The sequence below is a fragment of the Equus asinus genome, chromosome 11 (genome assembly GCF_041296235.1).
Source record: "Equus asinus isolate D_3611 breed Donkey chromosome 11, EquAss-T2T_v2, whole genome shotgun sequence".
NCBI lineage: Eukaryota > Metazoa > Chordata > Mammalia > Perissodactyla > Equidae > Equus > Equus asinus.
This window is the reverse complement of record NC_091800.1, coordinates 54,099,176-54,117,648: the sequence shown is the minus strand read 5'-3', so window position 1 is coordinate 54,117,648 and position 18,473 is coordinate 54,099,176. Positions and strand designations below refer to the sequence as shown.

Here is an 18,473-nt window from a genome sequence, read left to right as displayed (position 1 = left end):
TTCTGACTGTTTCTTTCCTTTTCTCTCTAAGCGTTTTCAAATCCACCTTCTCTTCTACAGAGGAAATAGTCAGAAGTCTTTTGATTCAGTCTTGGGTGAAGTTGTTCAAGGACTTTTGTGTGGAGACTTCTGATGGCCATGGAAAATTCACGTGTTATTTTTCTGGTTTTGATACTAAATGGCTTTATGATTTAGGGACAGTCTTTTAACCTCCCTGTGTCTCAATTTCATTATCCATTACAGGAGGAGAATATCCATCCTGTTGACTTGGAGGTTTTTCTAGGCTATAAAATCAATTACATACGTACTCCCTCCACAATGTGAACTACTGTTATGTTAGCAATACAGCCAATTTTCTATTAAAACGAAGTATAGCATGTGTTTTGTGTATTCTGTTGTTGTTTTCCAAATAAACACTTAATTTTCTGGACACTTAACATTTTAAGAAGCGTCTATTCTTCCCAGTCTAAAAGGTAAAATAAGTGCAATGAATACTCTGTTACTTGATAGGATATTTCTTGAATATGTGAATGCCTCAAGGCAGGTTTCTTCCTTTTTTTTTTTTTTTTTCTGTGAGGAAGATTCACCCTGAGCTAGCATCCATTGCCAATCCTCTTTTTTTTTTTCCTTTTTTTGCTTGAGGAAGATTAGCCCTGAACTAACATCTGTGCCAGTTCCTCTGCTTTGTAAGTGCGTTGCTACCACATCATGGCTGATGAGTGGAGTAGGTCTGCACGCAGATCTGAACCTGTGAACTTTAACCACTCAGCCACAGGGCCAGCCCCAAGGCAGGTTTCTTTTAAATGAATTTGGAGAGATTCCATGTCTTCATTTAGAAAAATTAAGGACTAGATGTTCTCTAAGGTCCTTTTTATATAAATATTCTAACTTTGGGGGAAAAAAGGTACTAGATAGGATCTAATGCAAAGTGTCCCAGCTGCCTTAAATATTTTTTCATAATGAGGCAAGGTATAAATAAATATACACATAAAATGTTCTGTATGTCAAATGAATATAATTGAGTTCTGTTTTATCCACAGAGTCTCTTTTCCAGCTCCTTTTGGAAATCACTGTTCGGAGTACTGGGATGAATGACAGCACGGGACAGTCTCTGACAGCACTTTCCTGTGCTTGCCTCTTTAGTCTGGTGGCTTCTTGGGGAGAAACAGGAAGGACACTTCAGGCCATCTCTGCTATCCTCACCAACAATGGCAGCCATGCTTGCCAAACTATTCAGGTATTTCATATTTACAGCTGCTTAGAAAGTTATAAGATGCCAAGTTGCAATTTCATCTCAATTTCTGTGAGTAGGAATTCCCTGCTTTTTCTCATTCAGTATAGTGGTTTGATCTGTCCAAGGTTGATATATAAATAATCTACAGTATTCAAACTAAGCTACATGTGTGTTTAACTCTGTAGCATTGAAGGTAATAAAATGAAATTTGGCAAAACCCTAAATCTTTAGCCTGGTCTTTGTGTCAGTACCATAGCTTCCTCTTTCTGTGCATTAGCTTGTTCTCTGCCCTCCCACATCTCCCATCTTGCCCTGAATTTTCAAATATGGAATTCCTTCATAGTTTCTAAACATCTCTTCTCTGTTGAAAGAAGAGTATGATATCATTCTATATTTTTGATTGTTGATTATAGTTTTCTTGAATTTTATTTCTGAGCTACTTCAGCTTTGCATATAACTTTTCTTTTCTTTTTTTTTTTTTTGCTGAGGAAGACTCACCGTAAGCTAACATCCATTGCCAATCCTCTTTTTTCTCTGCTTGAGGAAGATTAGCCCTGAGCTAACATCTCTGCCAGTCTTCCTCTATTTTGTATGTGGGACACCACCATAGTGTGGCTGGAGAGTGGAGTAGGTCCACACCCGGGATCCAAACCCACGAACCCAGGCAGCCGAAGCAGAGTGCATGGAACTTTAACCACTCAGCCATGGGGCTGGGCCTGCATATAACATTTTAAGCTTTTAACGTCCAATTGTGGAATAAACTCTTCATCATTGTTAGTGCTGGGAAATATAATCCTCCTTATAGGCAACTTGATTTAATTCTTTTGCAATGTTCTGGAAATTGAGTAAAAAGTTTCAGTTTTAAGTCTCTATTATGTGCTCTTCTCTGGCTGCTTTGACAACCTCCAGAACAGGTGAAAGGGCTGCCTCAATCCTGTTATTAGCAGGTCAAAGACAGCAAAAGGACTATTTGGGTCATTTTCTGTGACTTATTCAGCAATGTTGAACTCTGCTTGTCAAACATGAATAGTCACCTTACTCCAGATTTCTGTTCTTAGTCTGTTTCCTCTTTATGCTCTTCTTAAAATCCTCTTTTCCCTGTTTTTGATCCTTAATTATTTTGAAGTTCCTCTAATGCAGTGGTTTTCAAACTGTTCTACACTGTTCTTTGAGGATTTGGCAAAATTTTAATTTAAATATATGCTTAAAATATACAAATACTTTTTAAGTTTTAAGAAAGTAACACAAAGATTCAGATACCATAGTGACCAGAAACACATGAGCTTATTTTAGGCATGCGTGTGATTTGTTTTTGTGTAGACTTATACCCGAGGATATGAGGTGAGGTCTAAATGATGATTTGAAATTAATCCAGAGAGTGGAGGTGTTAGCGTTGGGGGGTGTGGAGGAAGAATGTTCTTGGTATCCATGTGTCACAGCCTGGAGGTAAGAGTGGAATATCGAAGGCTTAAAGAAATTTAGTATAGTTATAGAGAGCTGTCAGATAACGGAGACAGAACTTGAATGCATATCTGTCTGACTGCAGTATTATACTCAAGCACTAGGCTGCACTCAACTGCTAGCTCCCCTCGATCAACCGCTGAGGTTCTCGATAGACCTGCCCCATCACTGCATCCCCAGCTGCAGCCCAAACACCACATTAAAGCCCGCTATCTTAACACAGCTTACAATGTTCTTCATGATTTGGCCCCATCCCACCTACCAACTTCATTTCATAAAACTCTCTTGGCCAGGCTAAGCATGGAGAGAGAAAAGTGAGAGAAAAGTCTTCCCTGAAAATGTATAATCATAAGATCTCAAATCATTCTGGGGTCCAAAGGTATATTACCTATTTTGTTCCAAAAAGCTTAATTTGAGAGTTTACAGTAGGGTAAGGATGGTAATACTGTGAGGGGCCTTGTTGAAGGAGATGAAAATCCTTTCTGGAGGGATGAACTCCAGACTTCAGAGGCTTTCCACAGACAAAACACTGCTGCATCTGAGCTCACAAACAAAAAGCACATGGAAAAAGGCACCATCGTTGAGAGTCAGTAGGAACCAGTATTGATTATAGTAGAATCAATCCTGCGAAGTCTTTATACATTGAAATTATTTGATATAGAACGTAAAATTTATGTGTGTGTGTGTATATGTATATTTAAGAAGGTTAAAGTAATAAAACAAATTGTCAAAAGTATGATTAAGGAATAAGAATATAAAAAGTAATCAGATCAGAAAGCGAACCAAATTGAACTCCTAGAAATGAAAAACCAAATAATAACAATTAGAGACTTAAAGGATGAGTTAACCAGGGGGTAATATAGTTGAAGAAAGAAATAGTGAACTGAGAGATAAAGAGGAAGAATTGTTCAGAGTGCTGCACAGAGAGACAGAGAAATATGAAAGATAAAATGAGAAACATGGGTAGAGCATGAGGAAGTCTAATGTAATCAGTACAATATGAGTTCCACAAGGCAAAAATAGATTTCTGGAGAGGGAGCATTTGAAATAATGGCTAAGATGTCCCAGAATTAGTGAATTACATGGAATCCTCAGATTAAGGAAGGCTGATTTCTCTAGGTCCTGCCACTGTGTTGGGGAGAGAAAATCAATAGGAGAGAAAAAGGGGAGTCTATCTAAGACTTCTTATTGTAGCACTGGGTTTCCCTGAAACTTCAGCACCTTGGTGGAAAGCGTGAGAGAAATAGAGCCATGTTGAAGACACTGGTTAATTTCTGCTCCCTCCCCAGTCTCCACTAAGATTATAATAAAGAAATTTTCTTTTTAAGTGTAAACTTTTAAGAACAGGACATTTTTGGAAGATAGAAATTAGGGAAAGCTTAAATTTAAGTTCCTCAAGAGGCTAATGTCCTTAGAAAGTATTTTCTAAGAAAATAAATCTTTCTAAATCTTAGAAAGATTTCCAACTAAAACTCCAGATAGGATTGGAATTGGAAATAATGGGTACGTGGAGAGGGGTGGTGAGGGGAAGAGCTAAAAATCAGTTAGAAAATGTGTATAATGAAAAGGTAGTGCACCCCAGGGCACTTCCTCCACCCTTCCCAACTAGGCAACTGTGCTTTTCTCAGACCCCTAAGAGTTAGGTTTGCAGTCTAAAGAAATTGAGCCAGACAGGTCACGGGAAACCAGGCATGATGGAGAGTGGAATTGAGGAGGTAGGCTGAAACGGAGATTAAGTGAAAGTCTCTGTATTGATGACGAAATTTCTTAATCCTCACAGAGTTCCCAGTACACTGACAGTGAGGCTTATTATAGCTTCTCTGAAAAAGACTGGCAGATTCTTCTTTGGAGAAAGAGTGAAAAAAGACCCACAGATGCAGACACTTGGGAGGGTCCTGCAATGAAACTGCTAAACTTAGTGTAATCGTTCTGACATGAGCTCACTAACATCAAACCGTATCCACTCACATCAAGCTTCCTATCAATTTTTTAGTAGCTTACTCTTAAAAATAAGTGTACAGCCAAGTATCACTAGGCTAACATGAAAGATGGAGGTCCTCCAAATCAATAATAATATAATAATAATAATAGTAAAAGAAACTTTGGATAAAAAGAGTGTTGAGAACAGAAGATACTCTAAGAAAATGTAATTCATTAGTTATTATTATTATTATTATTTTTTTTTTTGGTGAGGAAGATTGGCCATGAGCTAACATCTGTTGCCAACCTTCCTCTTTTTGCTTGAGGAATGTTGTTTCTGAGCTAACATCTATGCTAGTCTTCCTCCACCTCGTATGTAGGATGCCACTGCTGCATGGCTTGATGAGCGGCGTGTAGGTCCACTCCCAGGCTCCGAACCCATGAACCCCAGAGTGCCAAAGTGGAGCACACGAACTTAACCACTACGCCACCCGGCTGGCCCTGTAATTAATATTTCGAAGAGGGATAAGAGAAGAAAATTGTTTACATTAAACATCAGTATTCTATTTTTTTAATAACTCAGAGGACAAGAGAGAATTTTTATAAGTTAAAAATAAGATAGCAGCAATGAAAAGAAAGTCAGAGCAGTTAGAAGATCAGGTTGAAGAGGTCCCCAGAAAATAGGAAAAAGAGAGAGAGAGAAAATAGGTGATTTAAAATAAAATTAAAGGATCCATCCGGGAAATCCAGTATCTAATAGGCATTCAAGCAGAGTGGAAGAAATTTCCTAAGAAATCTTATAAGGAGAATTCCTCTACCCCACAGACAGACATTTTCAGATTGACAGAACACACACTGAGTGCTCAACACAATGAATGCAAAAAGATTCACACCAAGGTATAATTTTCCAAATCAGAACACAGATAATAAAGAGACAGTAAAGCTTCCAGAGAGCAAAGACACTTTACGAACCAAAGATCAGGCAGAGTGGCATTGGATCTTTCAAAAGCAATACTGGCGTGGAAAATAACAGAACAATGCCTTCAAAATTCAAAGGGACAATGATGTTCACTAACCCTGGCTCAACCATCAGTCATGTCTGAGGGAAGGTAAAGATGCTTTTGAACATGCAAGGTATGGAACACTTTTAATTTCTATGCCTGCCCCTGTCCTTAGTCTAGACAGGAGCTGGGCTTCACGAGGTGGGTTGCCAAGGGACAAAATTAGAAATGACATGTTTGACTTTATTGAGAGGAGTGTAGGGAAGACTTAGCAAACACAAAAATGGGGCAATTGTTGACTCAACAAAAAAAGGGAAATTATACACAGAGGCAGATGGAGGATGTTATACAATTTGGCTTAGTTCTGAAACCATGACTACACAGTCAAAGTAAAATGACCTCTGAATATGGATTTAACCAGAAATTATTGTGTATCTCCATTTTGAGAATTTGAGAAGGGAGGAGAGGCATCCTCTTTGGTAATAGACACCGATAGAAAGTATCTGAAAGAAAAAAAAAAAGTTAACAATGGAAGCTTTGGCATATTGTATGGAAATGTGGATATTAATTGTAGATAAAACAGCTGTAAGTTTGGTGTAGCTGTTTCTAGGGAGATAATTTGTAGTATTCAATTATATATAAAAGTTTTCTAAAAATAAAAGTTATGTATTTTGGCTGAGTCACAGGCCTTAAAACTGGAAGGGGAAAAGAATCTCTGTGAACAGTGGGTCAGTTATCCCTTTGAAAGCTCTATCCTCTAGAACAGTACTGTCCAATAGAAATATAATGTAATCTACATATATAGTTAAAATTTTTTTATTAGCCATATTAAAAGGTAAAAAGAAACAGGTGAGGGTAATTTTAATAATGTATTTTACTCAAGTGAGTATATCCAAAAAATAATTTCGACATATAATCAGTATAAATTTATTGATTCCATGTTCTTATGTTTATATGAAGTCTTCAAAATCCAGTTTGTATTGTACATTTAAAGCACACCTCTAGTCACACTAACCGCATTTCAAGAACTCAGTAGTCACATGTGGCTAGTGGCTGCCATATTGGACAGTGCAGGTGTAGACCTATAGTTGAGTACAGTGCCCTGGGCTCTGGTCCTGCAGTTGGATGTGTGGCAGTCCTCCTTGGGTGGTGAGAGGCATTTGATGAGGAGCAGAAAGTTTCCTCTAGTGGCAGTGTTGGTCTCATGCTGGTGATTCTGGAGGGCTCATTTACAAAGCCCGGGATTTAACAAGTCTTTGATAAGTATTGGTTAAATGGATGCTGAATGAATACACAATTAACACAATCAAGTTTTCGTATGATGAAAAATTTTTGATGTCAGTGGATATTAGGCATAATGGAGAAGCAAAGTAGAAGAGAAAGACTGGGAATGTTATTTTATCTATGGAAGCAGCACTGTTTCTCTCATGCTTTTGTGCTTCATTATCATGAGTTAGCACGTTAGTGATTATACATATCATACAAAAGAGATCATTTTGGCTTGTGTATTTTCTAATACAACAAATAATTTTATTTCTGTCCAGTGTTTATACTTTTTACTACTCTAGAATGTTTTCATCCACAAAACTTAAAATAATAGGCACTACTGGTTACTTGGTGTTTTGGAGAAACATGCATACGTCAGTGTTTTTGATCAAAAATACAAGTTAATATTCTTTGGCTTTGACATTTTTATCTTGGCGTGCTTGGGATTTGCTTCTTATTGGTGAATTTCTTGTTCATACTTTCTGCTTACATGCCAAGCATGATCATTCCAAACAAATTATTTTCTTATAAATGATGATATATTACTAAATTATTTTTATTTTGTCTGTTCTGTGTTTGGGACATTTAAAAATGTCTTTTTTTTTCTTCTCTTTTGAATAGGTGCCAATGATACTAAATTCACTACAGAGAAGTGTACAGGCAGTGTTGGTGGGAAAAATTCAAATTCAGGACTGGTTCAGCAATGGTATTAAGAAGGCAGCTTTAATGCACAAGTGGCCACTGAAAGAAATATCTGTTGATGAAGATGATCAATGTCTACTTCAGAATGATGGATTTTTTCTTTATCTTTTGTGCAAGGATGGATTATACAAAATAGGCTCTGGATACAGTGGAACAGTTAGGGTAATATGATTCCTTACAGTTCTTAATCATAGCACAAGTTATATCCATACTGAATTGTGTTCTGTTTGTTTTCAACTTCATTTTTAGAGTACCATCTAATTTTGTCATGGTAGTATTTCTTTAAAAATCGTAATGGAAACATATGTATTACATGTCATTTATCCATTTGTTATTTTCCATTGGTTATTAATTGAAACTATTCATAGGCTAACTTTTTATTTTGCAGGGCCATATATACAATTCTACATCTCGCATCAGAAACAGAAAGGAGAAAAAGTCTTGGTTAGGGTATGCTCAGGTAGGAGAATATTCACAACAAACCATACTTTTCTTTCTCATCTTTTAAAACGTGGTTCATACTTATTTAACCAATAAATAATACCACTTCTATTTAAACAGATATGGTATATTTTTAATAACATGGCTGTAACAATGGCATAGTGTAGTGTGAAGAACATTAGCTTAGAATTCATAGGAGGTTTACTTTTGGTTCTAGCCCTGCTTCTTACTAGCTGTGTGACTTTGGACTACTCAGTTAACTTATTCGATCCTCTGTTATTTAGCTGTAAAATGTGAATAAAACTGTCTTCTGTGGGAGTTTTTGTTGAAGTGGGCCTTTAAATAAGAAAGACTTCTTTTGTCATTGGCAAATCTGAATTGGGGATGTATCTGTGCCCTGAGTCCAAATTAGAGCTTCTTGCCACAAACTCCTCCATTCTAAGTCTAGATCAGTACCTTCCAGGAAACTGTGTGGCCTACCCAGTAGCCGGCTACCTGCACCTGCATGGAGGATCATACAAAGTATGACCACAGAGAGAAAAGAGCTGGGCCCAGGTTACTTTCTTTTCTTTTCTTTTCTTTTTTGGTGAGGAAGATTCACCATGAGCTAACATCCATTACCAATCTTCCTTTTTTCTTTTGCTTGAGGAAGATTAGCTCTGAGCTAATGTCTGTGCCAGTCTTCTTTTATTTTGTATGTGGGATGCCTCCACAGCATGGCTGGCTGATGAGTGAGTAGGTCTGTGCCTGGGTCTGAACCCACGAAACTGGGCCGCCAAAGCAGAGCACATGGAACTTTAACCACTCGGCTACAGGGCTGATCCCCTCTGTTACTTTCTTAATGCTGTGATCTCATCACCTGACTAATGTGGCCACTTGGGTGTCAACAGCCAGATACATCACTCTCCTCCCATGGAGAGAAGCAAATGAACGATGGCCAAAGGGCTAGAAGTGTTTGTTTCTATATCTTCCCTTCCTGAGAGGTGAAGCCCAAGTTCCCTTGTGGAAGGCTATAGAATAAAGATGTCCCTGTAGACCTGTATTTCCCAGCTCAGAGTTTGTTGTCAGCATCAAATGATAAAAGATTTTTGAAAACTAAAGAAATTATTATTGTTTTTATATGAAAAATAATCCTGTTATATCAACTATTAGGGAGATTTTGAAATTAAATTTTAAATGTCAAATTAATTACTCAATAATTGTCTCTTAAAACTTAACCTGGTTTAAAATGTCTCATCAAACTTTTATTTGCCCCTATTGCATTTTGTCTAAGAAATAATGCCATGGAAAATACATTATTACAGAAATATGTTCAATGGCATATTATGTCACCTAAAACCACTACTCTATTCGTTTTAAAATATTAACCTAAATATTTCATTTTTTTTTTTAAATATTTGTTAAAGTAACAGTGGTCATTTCTATTATTTACTTGTCAAGTGATATAAAAATTTTGAACAAGGTGTGCTGTCCTGTGTAGTATATCTAATATATGTACCTGGGAATATAGTAGATTAAATTGATATGCAGTATTGTACAATTCCTCTTATTGAAGTATATCTGTGTTCTTATATTTTTAATCTGTAATCTATTTTAGACATCAATATTGATGTATTACTGTATCTCAGAAAACTGTAATGCACACCTGTGTGACTACTTTTTCTGCTAAGTTGGTAATGAAAAAATATTTTAACATATAACAGCAAAACTTTTTGTTGTTATCAGGGTTATTTATTGTATAGAGATGTGAATAACCACAGCATGACAGCCATAAGAATAAGCCCTGAAACACTGGAACAAGATGGTACTGTAATGTTACCAGGTATGTTACTCAACTAGTCATTTGTTTGCTTTACAGGTGATTTAAGAGATGTGCATGTTAGGCCATTTAGACATATAAAGAATTGATTAGCAAGGAATAGTGCTTGCTTACAAGTAGGTTAAAAAAAATCTTGACATGCGAAACATTTTATAGGCTATATAAAGTTAACGCATGTGAGGAAAACAGACACAGAAATACAGTATAAAGTGTTTTAATTTTTTTTTTTGATTTCCTACTTGCTTTATTTATTTATTTTTTATTGCGTAACATTTGTTTTCAAATTCTTGTCCATCTGTAGTCTGATCCCCTTGTCCCACCAAGACTGTTTCAGCGCTGAATTATTGGGGTGTTATTTTACACTGCTCTTAATAAAACCAAAACTCCAGCTCTCATATAGCCTGATATAAAGAACCTTCTGTTTACTTTTACTTTAACGACAGTGCACTTTGGGTTCACATCTTTATTTTAAAGGATTTTTAGAGACAGATTTTAGGATTGTTCAGGAATTTTTTTTTAATTCCATCATTTATACTTTTTAATAATACTCAGATAAGGCATGTTGAACATAATTCATTTTGCTTTATAATTTTGAGGTTGTACGTAGTGTTTATGACTCAAATCACTCTGCTGTCTAAATTCTGAGGCAGTGGGTCTTAAATTTTGTGAAACACTGGGCAAATACATAATATATTCTCTATTGTAAGGGCTTTGAATTTGCATATACCTTTAATACATTCTAAAGGAGTTTGTTTATATTAAAATCTTGAATGTGTAATGTATCTATCAATAATTTCATGGTAAGCAGCCTTATTACTTCTGGGCACTTGGCCATCTGAAGGATGATTGAGAGCTACTTCTGAAGAACACATTGAGGAGGATAATTACTCCCAGGCTGCTTGTTAATCTTTAAAATATTCTTATAACTTCGTCAAACATTTATTTGAACATTGTTATGGATACATATATCCAAATTAGTGTACATGACACCATGTTAAGGTAAATGCCACTTTTTGTATATTTCACAAGTAAAGCTACTTTGGAAAACTAATGACTTATTAAAGCCATTTTGTAGATAACTGTTTGCTTTCTGATATGTCTACAGGGTTGTTTTTTTTTTAATCATCATAAGTCCTGGGCCATGTCTCTGGTCCTAATAATAATAATAATAATAGTAATAATGATAATAAATATTTTAAAATGATAACATGCCCCCTCATATATATACATATATTAAAAGTAATCATATTTATTGTCTAAGTATCATGTAAGCAAAAAAATCAAAATTAACTGTAACCCCACTTACCATATATAAACACTATTAACTTATTGGTGAATATCCTTCCTGTCTTTTTCCTATGTATGTGTGTACATATTTGTAAAAAAGTGATCATATGCTACATATTGCTTTTTTAACCTTTCTTTTTCACTTAATATTCTGAATATATTTCCAGGCTGTTAAATAGTCTTCTACAACATCATTTTAATGTTTTAAAATGTATGCCACTGATTAATATATTGGAATGGAAGTTCCCTCCAATTTTTTGCCATATAGATTACACTATAATGAGCATCCCTATCACTCTGTCTTTGTGTAAGTCATTTTAGGATAATGTCCTGGAAGAAGAGTTCTTAACTCCCTGCCACCAACAGATGGATACTAATATAAAAGATTTACTTCTGAGAAACCCTGATCATTTAATAGAGATTGTGACTGAGAAGACCATTTGAAAATGGTTTACCTACAGCTGTTTTATTTATTCTACCATGATAAAAACTGACTTGTTAATGTCCTCATTCAGTTTAAATCCTTCTATGTCATTTAACATATGAAATGCAGCTTTTAACAATACAAGTGTGTCTTTCTGTGTTTCATAAATAAGTGCCATATTCATGGTGAAGAATGAACCAAACTTTGGGAAGATAGTCCCATGTTGTGTGTCTTCTGAACTGGCAGATGTTGCTTGATGTTTTCCTGAAGATGCTGCCTTCTAACACTACATGATGGATAAAGAGAAAATCTTTTTGAAATCACACAGCAGGAAGATGTACCCTCAAGCTTGAAGAAACCGTTGTCATTTTTCCGTTTCTTTGACCTGGACTGCAATTTCTTCAATAGTACTTTTTTTTTTAATTAGGGGCAAGTCTGCTCTGTAGCTTTCCCATCAAGAAGGAGCAGGAGTGAGTTTTGAGGTTTATAGATGGTAATGAATACCATGTTTAAAAGTGACATAAATCTGGTAATTCCTTGAGCTTCGTGTTCCAACCTGTCTTACAGTCTAGTTTAGAAATAAGTTATTTTCAACCTAGCATTGACGAACGTAAAACATACTTTTTTTTCTTCTGTTAATTGTCATTTTGGCCTGTATATGTTGGCATACCTTTTATATTGTATCTTTATGTTATTTACTCTTCATGTCTGGTGACATGTTGCCTCAGATCATGAGGGTTTTTGCCACTCTTCTTGCGCCGCTTCACTCCTCACCCCTGCGTTTATCTGAAATTATAATGAGTTTTTCTTCTTTGCTTTTTAGTTTAAAATCTTACTGCTTAGAGCTTGAGAAGCATCTTTCTTGCGCCTCTTTGTATTCTGTACAGTGGACTAGGAACTCTTTCTTTCGATTTCTCCTCTCTTTGATTACCAAGTCTCTTGGGCTACCAGTGGGCCTTGTCTCCCAGTTTCTATTTCCAGTTTGTGATCACTGAATTCTCTATTTGGTAAGGGTCTGCCTGTGTTTTGCATATTTATAATAAGGAAGTATGCTAGTATGAAGCTCCTGGGCAAAGATATAGAGTAATCCAGCTTATTTGGGTGGGCTCATTACTGCATTCCAAAAACAGAATTTTATGTTTTGTTGATTCAGGTACAAATAGAAATGAAATATGTTTTTTTGGTATTCTAATTAATGGAGAGATTCATCCTAGTTCTCTGCAGTTATTTTGGGAAGTGTGTGTGCTTTTATACTTGCTTGCTGAACATTTGTTTTTTCAAAAGGATCAAGTTTATACTTAGATGTTGATTTTGCTTGTAGTTTCATGTTATTTAGTAGCAATCACTAACACATGTCCAGTGGTCCTTCTATAATACTGGTATCCCTTGTTACAGTCAGGTTTGTGCATTATTTTGCTCAAAATATATAGTGTACTGTTCCACAGAGATATATACAGTATTGACAAAATATGGTATTCCAGCCAAAATATGAGCCCTTTCAGACAAAAAGAAACACATAAGCATAGCTTTGTCTGTTCTATAAAGGATGAACACTTAAAAAGTGTATGGCATCCTAAATGCTAAAAATACTGGGATAAGCATTAAACTTCTAAGTGGAAACTGAACGACCAGTTCTAGTTTATAAAGCAAGGGATATCTGTAGTTGGACACCATAGACCTCAAATACAGAAGCTTTAGGTCTATCTGTATTTTTCTGTGACGCTAATGACTGTGACGTATGTCTGAGGGTAGAGTGTTGCCTACATTGCATGTGTTGGTATTGAAATGATTATAACTAATATTATAGTTTTGTTCATCGTGGTGCATGTTTATTATCAGACTACATCTAATATTAATTCATTTTGAAATTAGGTGAGCTCTCAGGTCCTTGATTATGGAAGATTTATAAGTGTAAGCACAAAATATAATAAGTATTATTAGCTGAATTATTTAGTTTCTGCTAATTTCTAATTCTTTATTAAAAAGCACTATCTCTCTTTGAGTTTAAGTTTATCCTTATTGCGTGGAGAACTCTCATTCTGACTTCAACAGAGGAATAAAGTCATTTTGTGAGTTATTTATATTGTAATATAATTACCTTTTTCTTCTTTTGCACAGATTGCCACACTGAAGGTCAAAATATTTTATTCACTGATGGAGAATATATTAATCAGATAGCTGCTTCAAGAGATGTAAGTACTCTGAATCATGATTATCTGGTGTAAATGGAATCTCTCTCTCATAAATTATCTGATTTTTATTAGATGGAATATAGAGCCTTAAATGACCAATTTATGCAATATAATAATGTGGATATTTTATTTCTTTTAGGATGGCTTTGTTGTCAGAATATTTGCCACAAGCACTGAACCTGTGCTACAACAAGAATTACAGCTTAAATTGGCCAGAAAATGCTTACATGCCTGTGGTATCTCACTATTTGATCTGGAAAAGGACTTGCATATTATAAGTAAGATGGTCAAATAAGCCTTTCTGCCATATTTTAATTTTCAAATTCTGTATTTTTTTTGGAAATTAACATTATGTTTTCAGTAGTGTCGCTTATATTTTAACCACTATTTTGCTCTTTGTTACTGTAAAGCAACTTTAGAATTAATATGCATAAGTAAATAAATATGGTCTTTAAAACAGAATCTGGTATGTGAACACCATTTTAAGGAAGTGACTGATAATTTCCATTTTTACTTTGAATAGAGAGCAAAAGAAAATAAATTTACATTTGATAAGAATTATAGACAGACAATACTTGTGTATGTCATTAGTTTTTATGCTTCATCTTTAATTATTTAAAATTTTGAAAACTTCTGTTGTAAATGTTACTGCAATAATATGCATAGTTCTCTCATTGAAACCTTTAATTTTTATTTGAGCGTATTTTCAGGATAACCATAAAATGATCCCATAGGTTATGAAAATGATAATTGGCCTGACAAACTGATTAATAATCTTTCATTTGGATATAGAAATACAGACAACCACAGAGTATTTCTCAGGCTTAGTATTCTTACTCTTGCAGTGTCATAGTAGTAATTTAAGATCACTAGTTCCCATGAGGGTCTCAAAATTGGTCTGCCATGCTACGGATTTAATTGTGCCATTTTTTTTAACTATGGGATTCTTTGTAAGACCACCTTTTTGACTGATATCTCGTTAAACTTCATAAATTTGACATTAGTCATTTACTTTGCATATTTTATTTAATTATGTAGTATTTTTCTAATTCTTCCGTAGAAAAATATTGAATTGAAATTATAGTTTTTAAATTTAAAAAGCTCATAAACTGATTAGTAGTTTGTATAATTGGACAAAATCATAAGATGTGTAATATATAATTATTTACTTATAGTGTTATAATTTGAAAATGTGCATAAGGGTCTGTGTGTGTATATGTTTGCATATGTATTCAAATTCATGGAGTAGGTACATGAAATGTTCTTCTGTAGAAAAAGTACGAAACAGGGAATCTGAAATGTCTTAATTCAAATATCTGCATCGCATTGTTCAAGCCCAAATGACTCTGTGTCTGGACTAACCTAAGCATGCTTTATGTTTGCTCATTTGTAAACTGGACAATATAGTTGTGAGGATCAAATAGGCTAAGTTCATGCATTCTTTAATGCCTGATACCTAGTAGATGCTCAACAAAAGTTTGGCATTCATTAATTCAAGGAATATTGCTGACATTGATTTAAAAATATTTTTCTATATTTAAAAAATTAGTTTGGCACTACTGTGGAGCAAATAGAGAAGCTTATGGTAACTTTGTTTTTCCTTGGAGTAGTGTACCTATTGTTAATGTTTTTTTTAAATTCAGGCACATGACATGTTTCGTCATCCTTTGAGATTTATTAATTGAACTGATTTTTTAATCACCCAAAATAGTACAAGTTGTACTTGAAATTATTCATGTTAAAAAATAATGGTATTTATTAATCTTGTTGTATTATCAGGTACAGGATTTGATGAAGAGTCAGCAGTTCTTGGTGCCGGACGAGAGTTTGCATTAATGAAAACAGCAAATGGAAAGGTAGATTACTCTTTTAGGCTTAAAAATTAATATTCTCTGCTTTAGGAGACAGTCAGTTGATTCATTTATGTAGTTCACATGTTTAAGCATCAAATTTTAATTTTGTTTAAAAACATTTAAATTTTGATTTAAAATTATTTTATGTTGTTTTATATGGTAAAATTTTATTCATGTTGAAATAATATGAAAGAAAATTGTGACATTTAAGATTATGAGACTTTATAAACTTTATCAAACGTTACATTTTTACAAATATTTAATTTTAATTATGGAGTTCTTTATATAATTTTTTGAGCTGAGGTGAATTCACATTTTGTGTTTATTTTGATGAATAGGCTATCCATTGCAAATTTCTCAAAATGTGCAGAAATACACAGACTACAACTTGGGGGAAGTAGGAGCATGAATAATTAAGTTATAGTTTGTAGAGGTCAATCTATAGAGAGGGAAGCTTCTTTCTTCTCTAGTGGGTGTGGCAATAAAGTAAGATAAGTAAGTAAAAGAATTCTGAAAGTTAAAATTACTAGTCTAATAGAGTATATGTGTATCTAGGGCTTTTTATGCTGTGAAAAACGAATTGAGAATTTTATGAATTCCCTCCTGTTGTGAGTTTGGGGTATATTTATTCATATCTATTCAGGATACTTAGAATGAAAGATTATAAATATCCTGAGTAGATATGAAAAAATTATTATGAACTGTGTCTTTTTGGAAAAATATGCCTATTTCTCTCCTGTGGAGCTCACAGAAGTCAAATAGTGTTAAAACAGGGTTTGGATTCTTGTTATTTTTGTTTTTTGGTGAAGTATGGAAGTTTTTTTTCTCTCGTATGAAACCTGGTGCGCTACTCCAAAAGGCATTATAATTCTGTTTTTTTCTTTTTTTTTGATATATAAGATATATTACACTGGCAAATACCAGAGTCTTGGAATCAAACAAGGTGGTCCTTCAGCAGGAAAATGGGTTGAGTTACCAATTACAAAATCTCCAAAGATTGTACACTTCTCAGTTGGACACGATGGCTCTCACGCACTTTTAGTTGCAGAAGATGGAAGCATCTTCTTTACAGGATCTGCTAGTAAAGGAGAAGATGGAGAGTCAAGTAAGTTGACTGGTCAAATGGACATTCAGTAAAAATACTGTGGAATTTATTAAGATAAGGTATATCAATTTCAATAGCACTAACCTCACCAAGTTAATAGAGGATTTTACTTGGGGGCATATTTGGTTAATGGTGGTGCTATACTTTTCCTTAAAGAATTATGATTGCTGATTTCACTCTAGAGTTCATGTTCGTGAATTTTTATATGGTTTATGGATACATGGCTATTCATCTACTTTGTCAGTTGATGTTACTTTTAAAAACTGACTGACTTCAATGTATTGTTTTAGGTAACCCAGAATTTTGGAAGGAATAAATATTACAGAATGAAGTAAACTTTATATAACCTCATGTAATAATGTTAGTTATGGATCACTGTTCTTGGTGTTATTTCTTTCTGATGCAGTCATTCCTAAGCAATGAAAAAACAATTTTATCTCTTATCTTCCCTATACTTCTGTTCAGTCTTCCTCAACGTGTCATTTTATTTCTTTTTGTAACTTTTCATATACTTTATGCATTGTAGCAGAGCATGGTAGCATTTTATGAGGATTAGGTTTGAAGTCAACATCTAATGTAAAAACTGTGAGTAAATAAAAGTTACCCTGAAAAACATCCCTTAAAATAGCCTGAAGTGTCTTACCATATCTCAGAAACGTCACCACAATCAGTTTTTCCTTCTAGCATTCAGAAGACATTGTTCTTCTTTGCTTGAGCACCAGATAATGTAGTTGCCGTATGTTTGTAAATGGATCATGTTATATGAAAAAATATAATGGTGTTTTAAGTTCCAGAATTGTACCCAGCACAGCAATATGTTTTTGTTCCAAAAGGCATCTGCCAACTGGAGTCGACTGGAGGAACAGAAGATTGCTGTTTCCCATCTTTTGCTCATTTCAGGGTTTTAGTTTTTGAGAGCAGAGGCTGCTTGAATCACTCACATTTAAATTTCTTCGTTCTCCCTCCATTTGTATATCTCCCTTCCTTACAATCTCTCGTTGACTAGGTGTTGATTTTACTTTCTAGGCTCTAGCATAAGAATACATGTGAGCAGAGTTTGAGGAAAAAGGGAACTTTTTTATATACACGATAATGGAATGGTGTTGATTATGTAAGTAGCTAAGCTAGAGATTGTGCTTTCCAGAAGTTTGGTAGGAAATTGGTGTTTCCCGTTGGGAATTCCAGTGTGCTACAAAGAAGAGGATCTGACAGTGATAGCCTAAATATTAATTAACCAGATGAGGCTTGTAGGTTGATTCATTTTAATTGACATGTTGGGAAGCCCAGGCCTTTGTGAAAATACGTAAATAAAGTGTATCATAAATGCAAATAATGTTTTTTTCCTTGGCTTTCTATGTCATTTTTATTTGTACATGGATGCTTTAAATTAATTTTATTTATTTTTTAAGCTAAGAGCAGACGGCAATCAAAACCTTATAAACCTAAAAAGATAATTAAGATGGAAGGAAAGATTGTGGTGTATACAGCCTGCAATAATGGAAGTAGTTCTGTTATTTCTAAAGATGGAGAGCTGTACATGTTTGGAAAAGATGCCATTTACTCTGATAGTTCAAGTAAGTTAAACTTAAATGCCGTTTTGCTTTTATACAAAGAAAGTCCAGGACTAGACATTATGAATTGCAAGATATGTCTAGAAAATTAACATTTGTAGCGTGCTTTTTCTACATTTTTCACATCTCTTTCCAAGTACAACATTTTGTGATTCCTTCCTGTCTTACTGCTGGGAACACTGTTGCTGGTTTTGGGG

General features: G+C 34.6%; 1 protein-coding gene across 12 annotated transcripts in view; it reads left to right on the top strand.

Annotated features, from left to right (window-relative positions):
• The window catches only part of MYCBP2 (MYC binding protein 2), a 255,017-nt gene that overhangs the window by 44,636 nt on the left and 191,908 nt on the right, over positions 1-18,473 (top strand). For all 12 annotated transcript variants that reach the window (XM_014859953.3, XM_070520019.1, XM_070520018.1 and 9 more), the window contains exons 5-13: positions 1,041-1,237; positions 7,504-7,746; positions 7,973-8,044; positions 9,751-9,847; positions 13,674-13,747; positions 13,887-14,025; positions 15,527-15,603; positions 16,501-16,705; positions 18,115-18,279. In XM_014859953.3, coding sequence (XP_014715439.1) covers positions 1,041-1,237; positions 7,504-7,746; positions 7,973-8,044; positions 9,751-9,847; positions 13,674-13,747; positions 13,887-14,025; positions 15,527-15,603; positions 16,501-16,705; positions 18,115-18,279 — 1,269 coding nt within the window. The remainder of the gene's footprint in view (positions 1-1,040; positions 1,238-7,503; positions 7,747-7,972; positions 8,045-9,750; positions 9,848-13,673; positions 13,748-13,886; positions 14,026-15,526; positions 15,604-16,500; positions 16,706-18,114; positions 18,280-18,473) is intronic.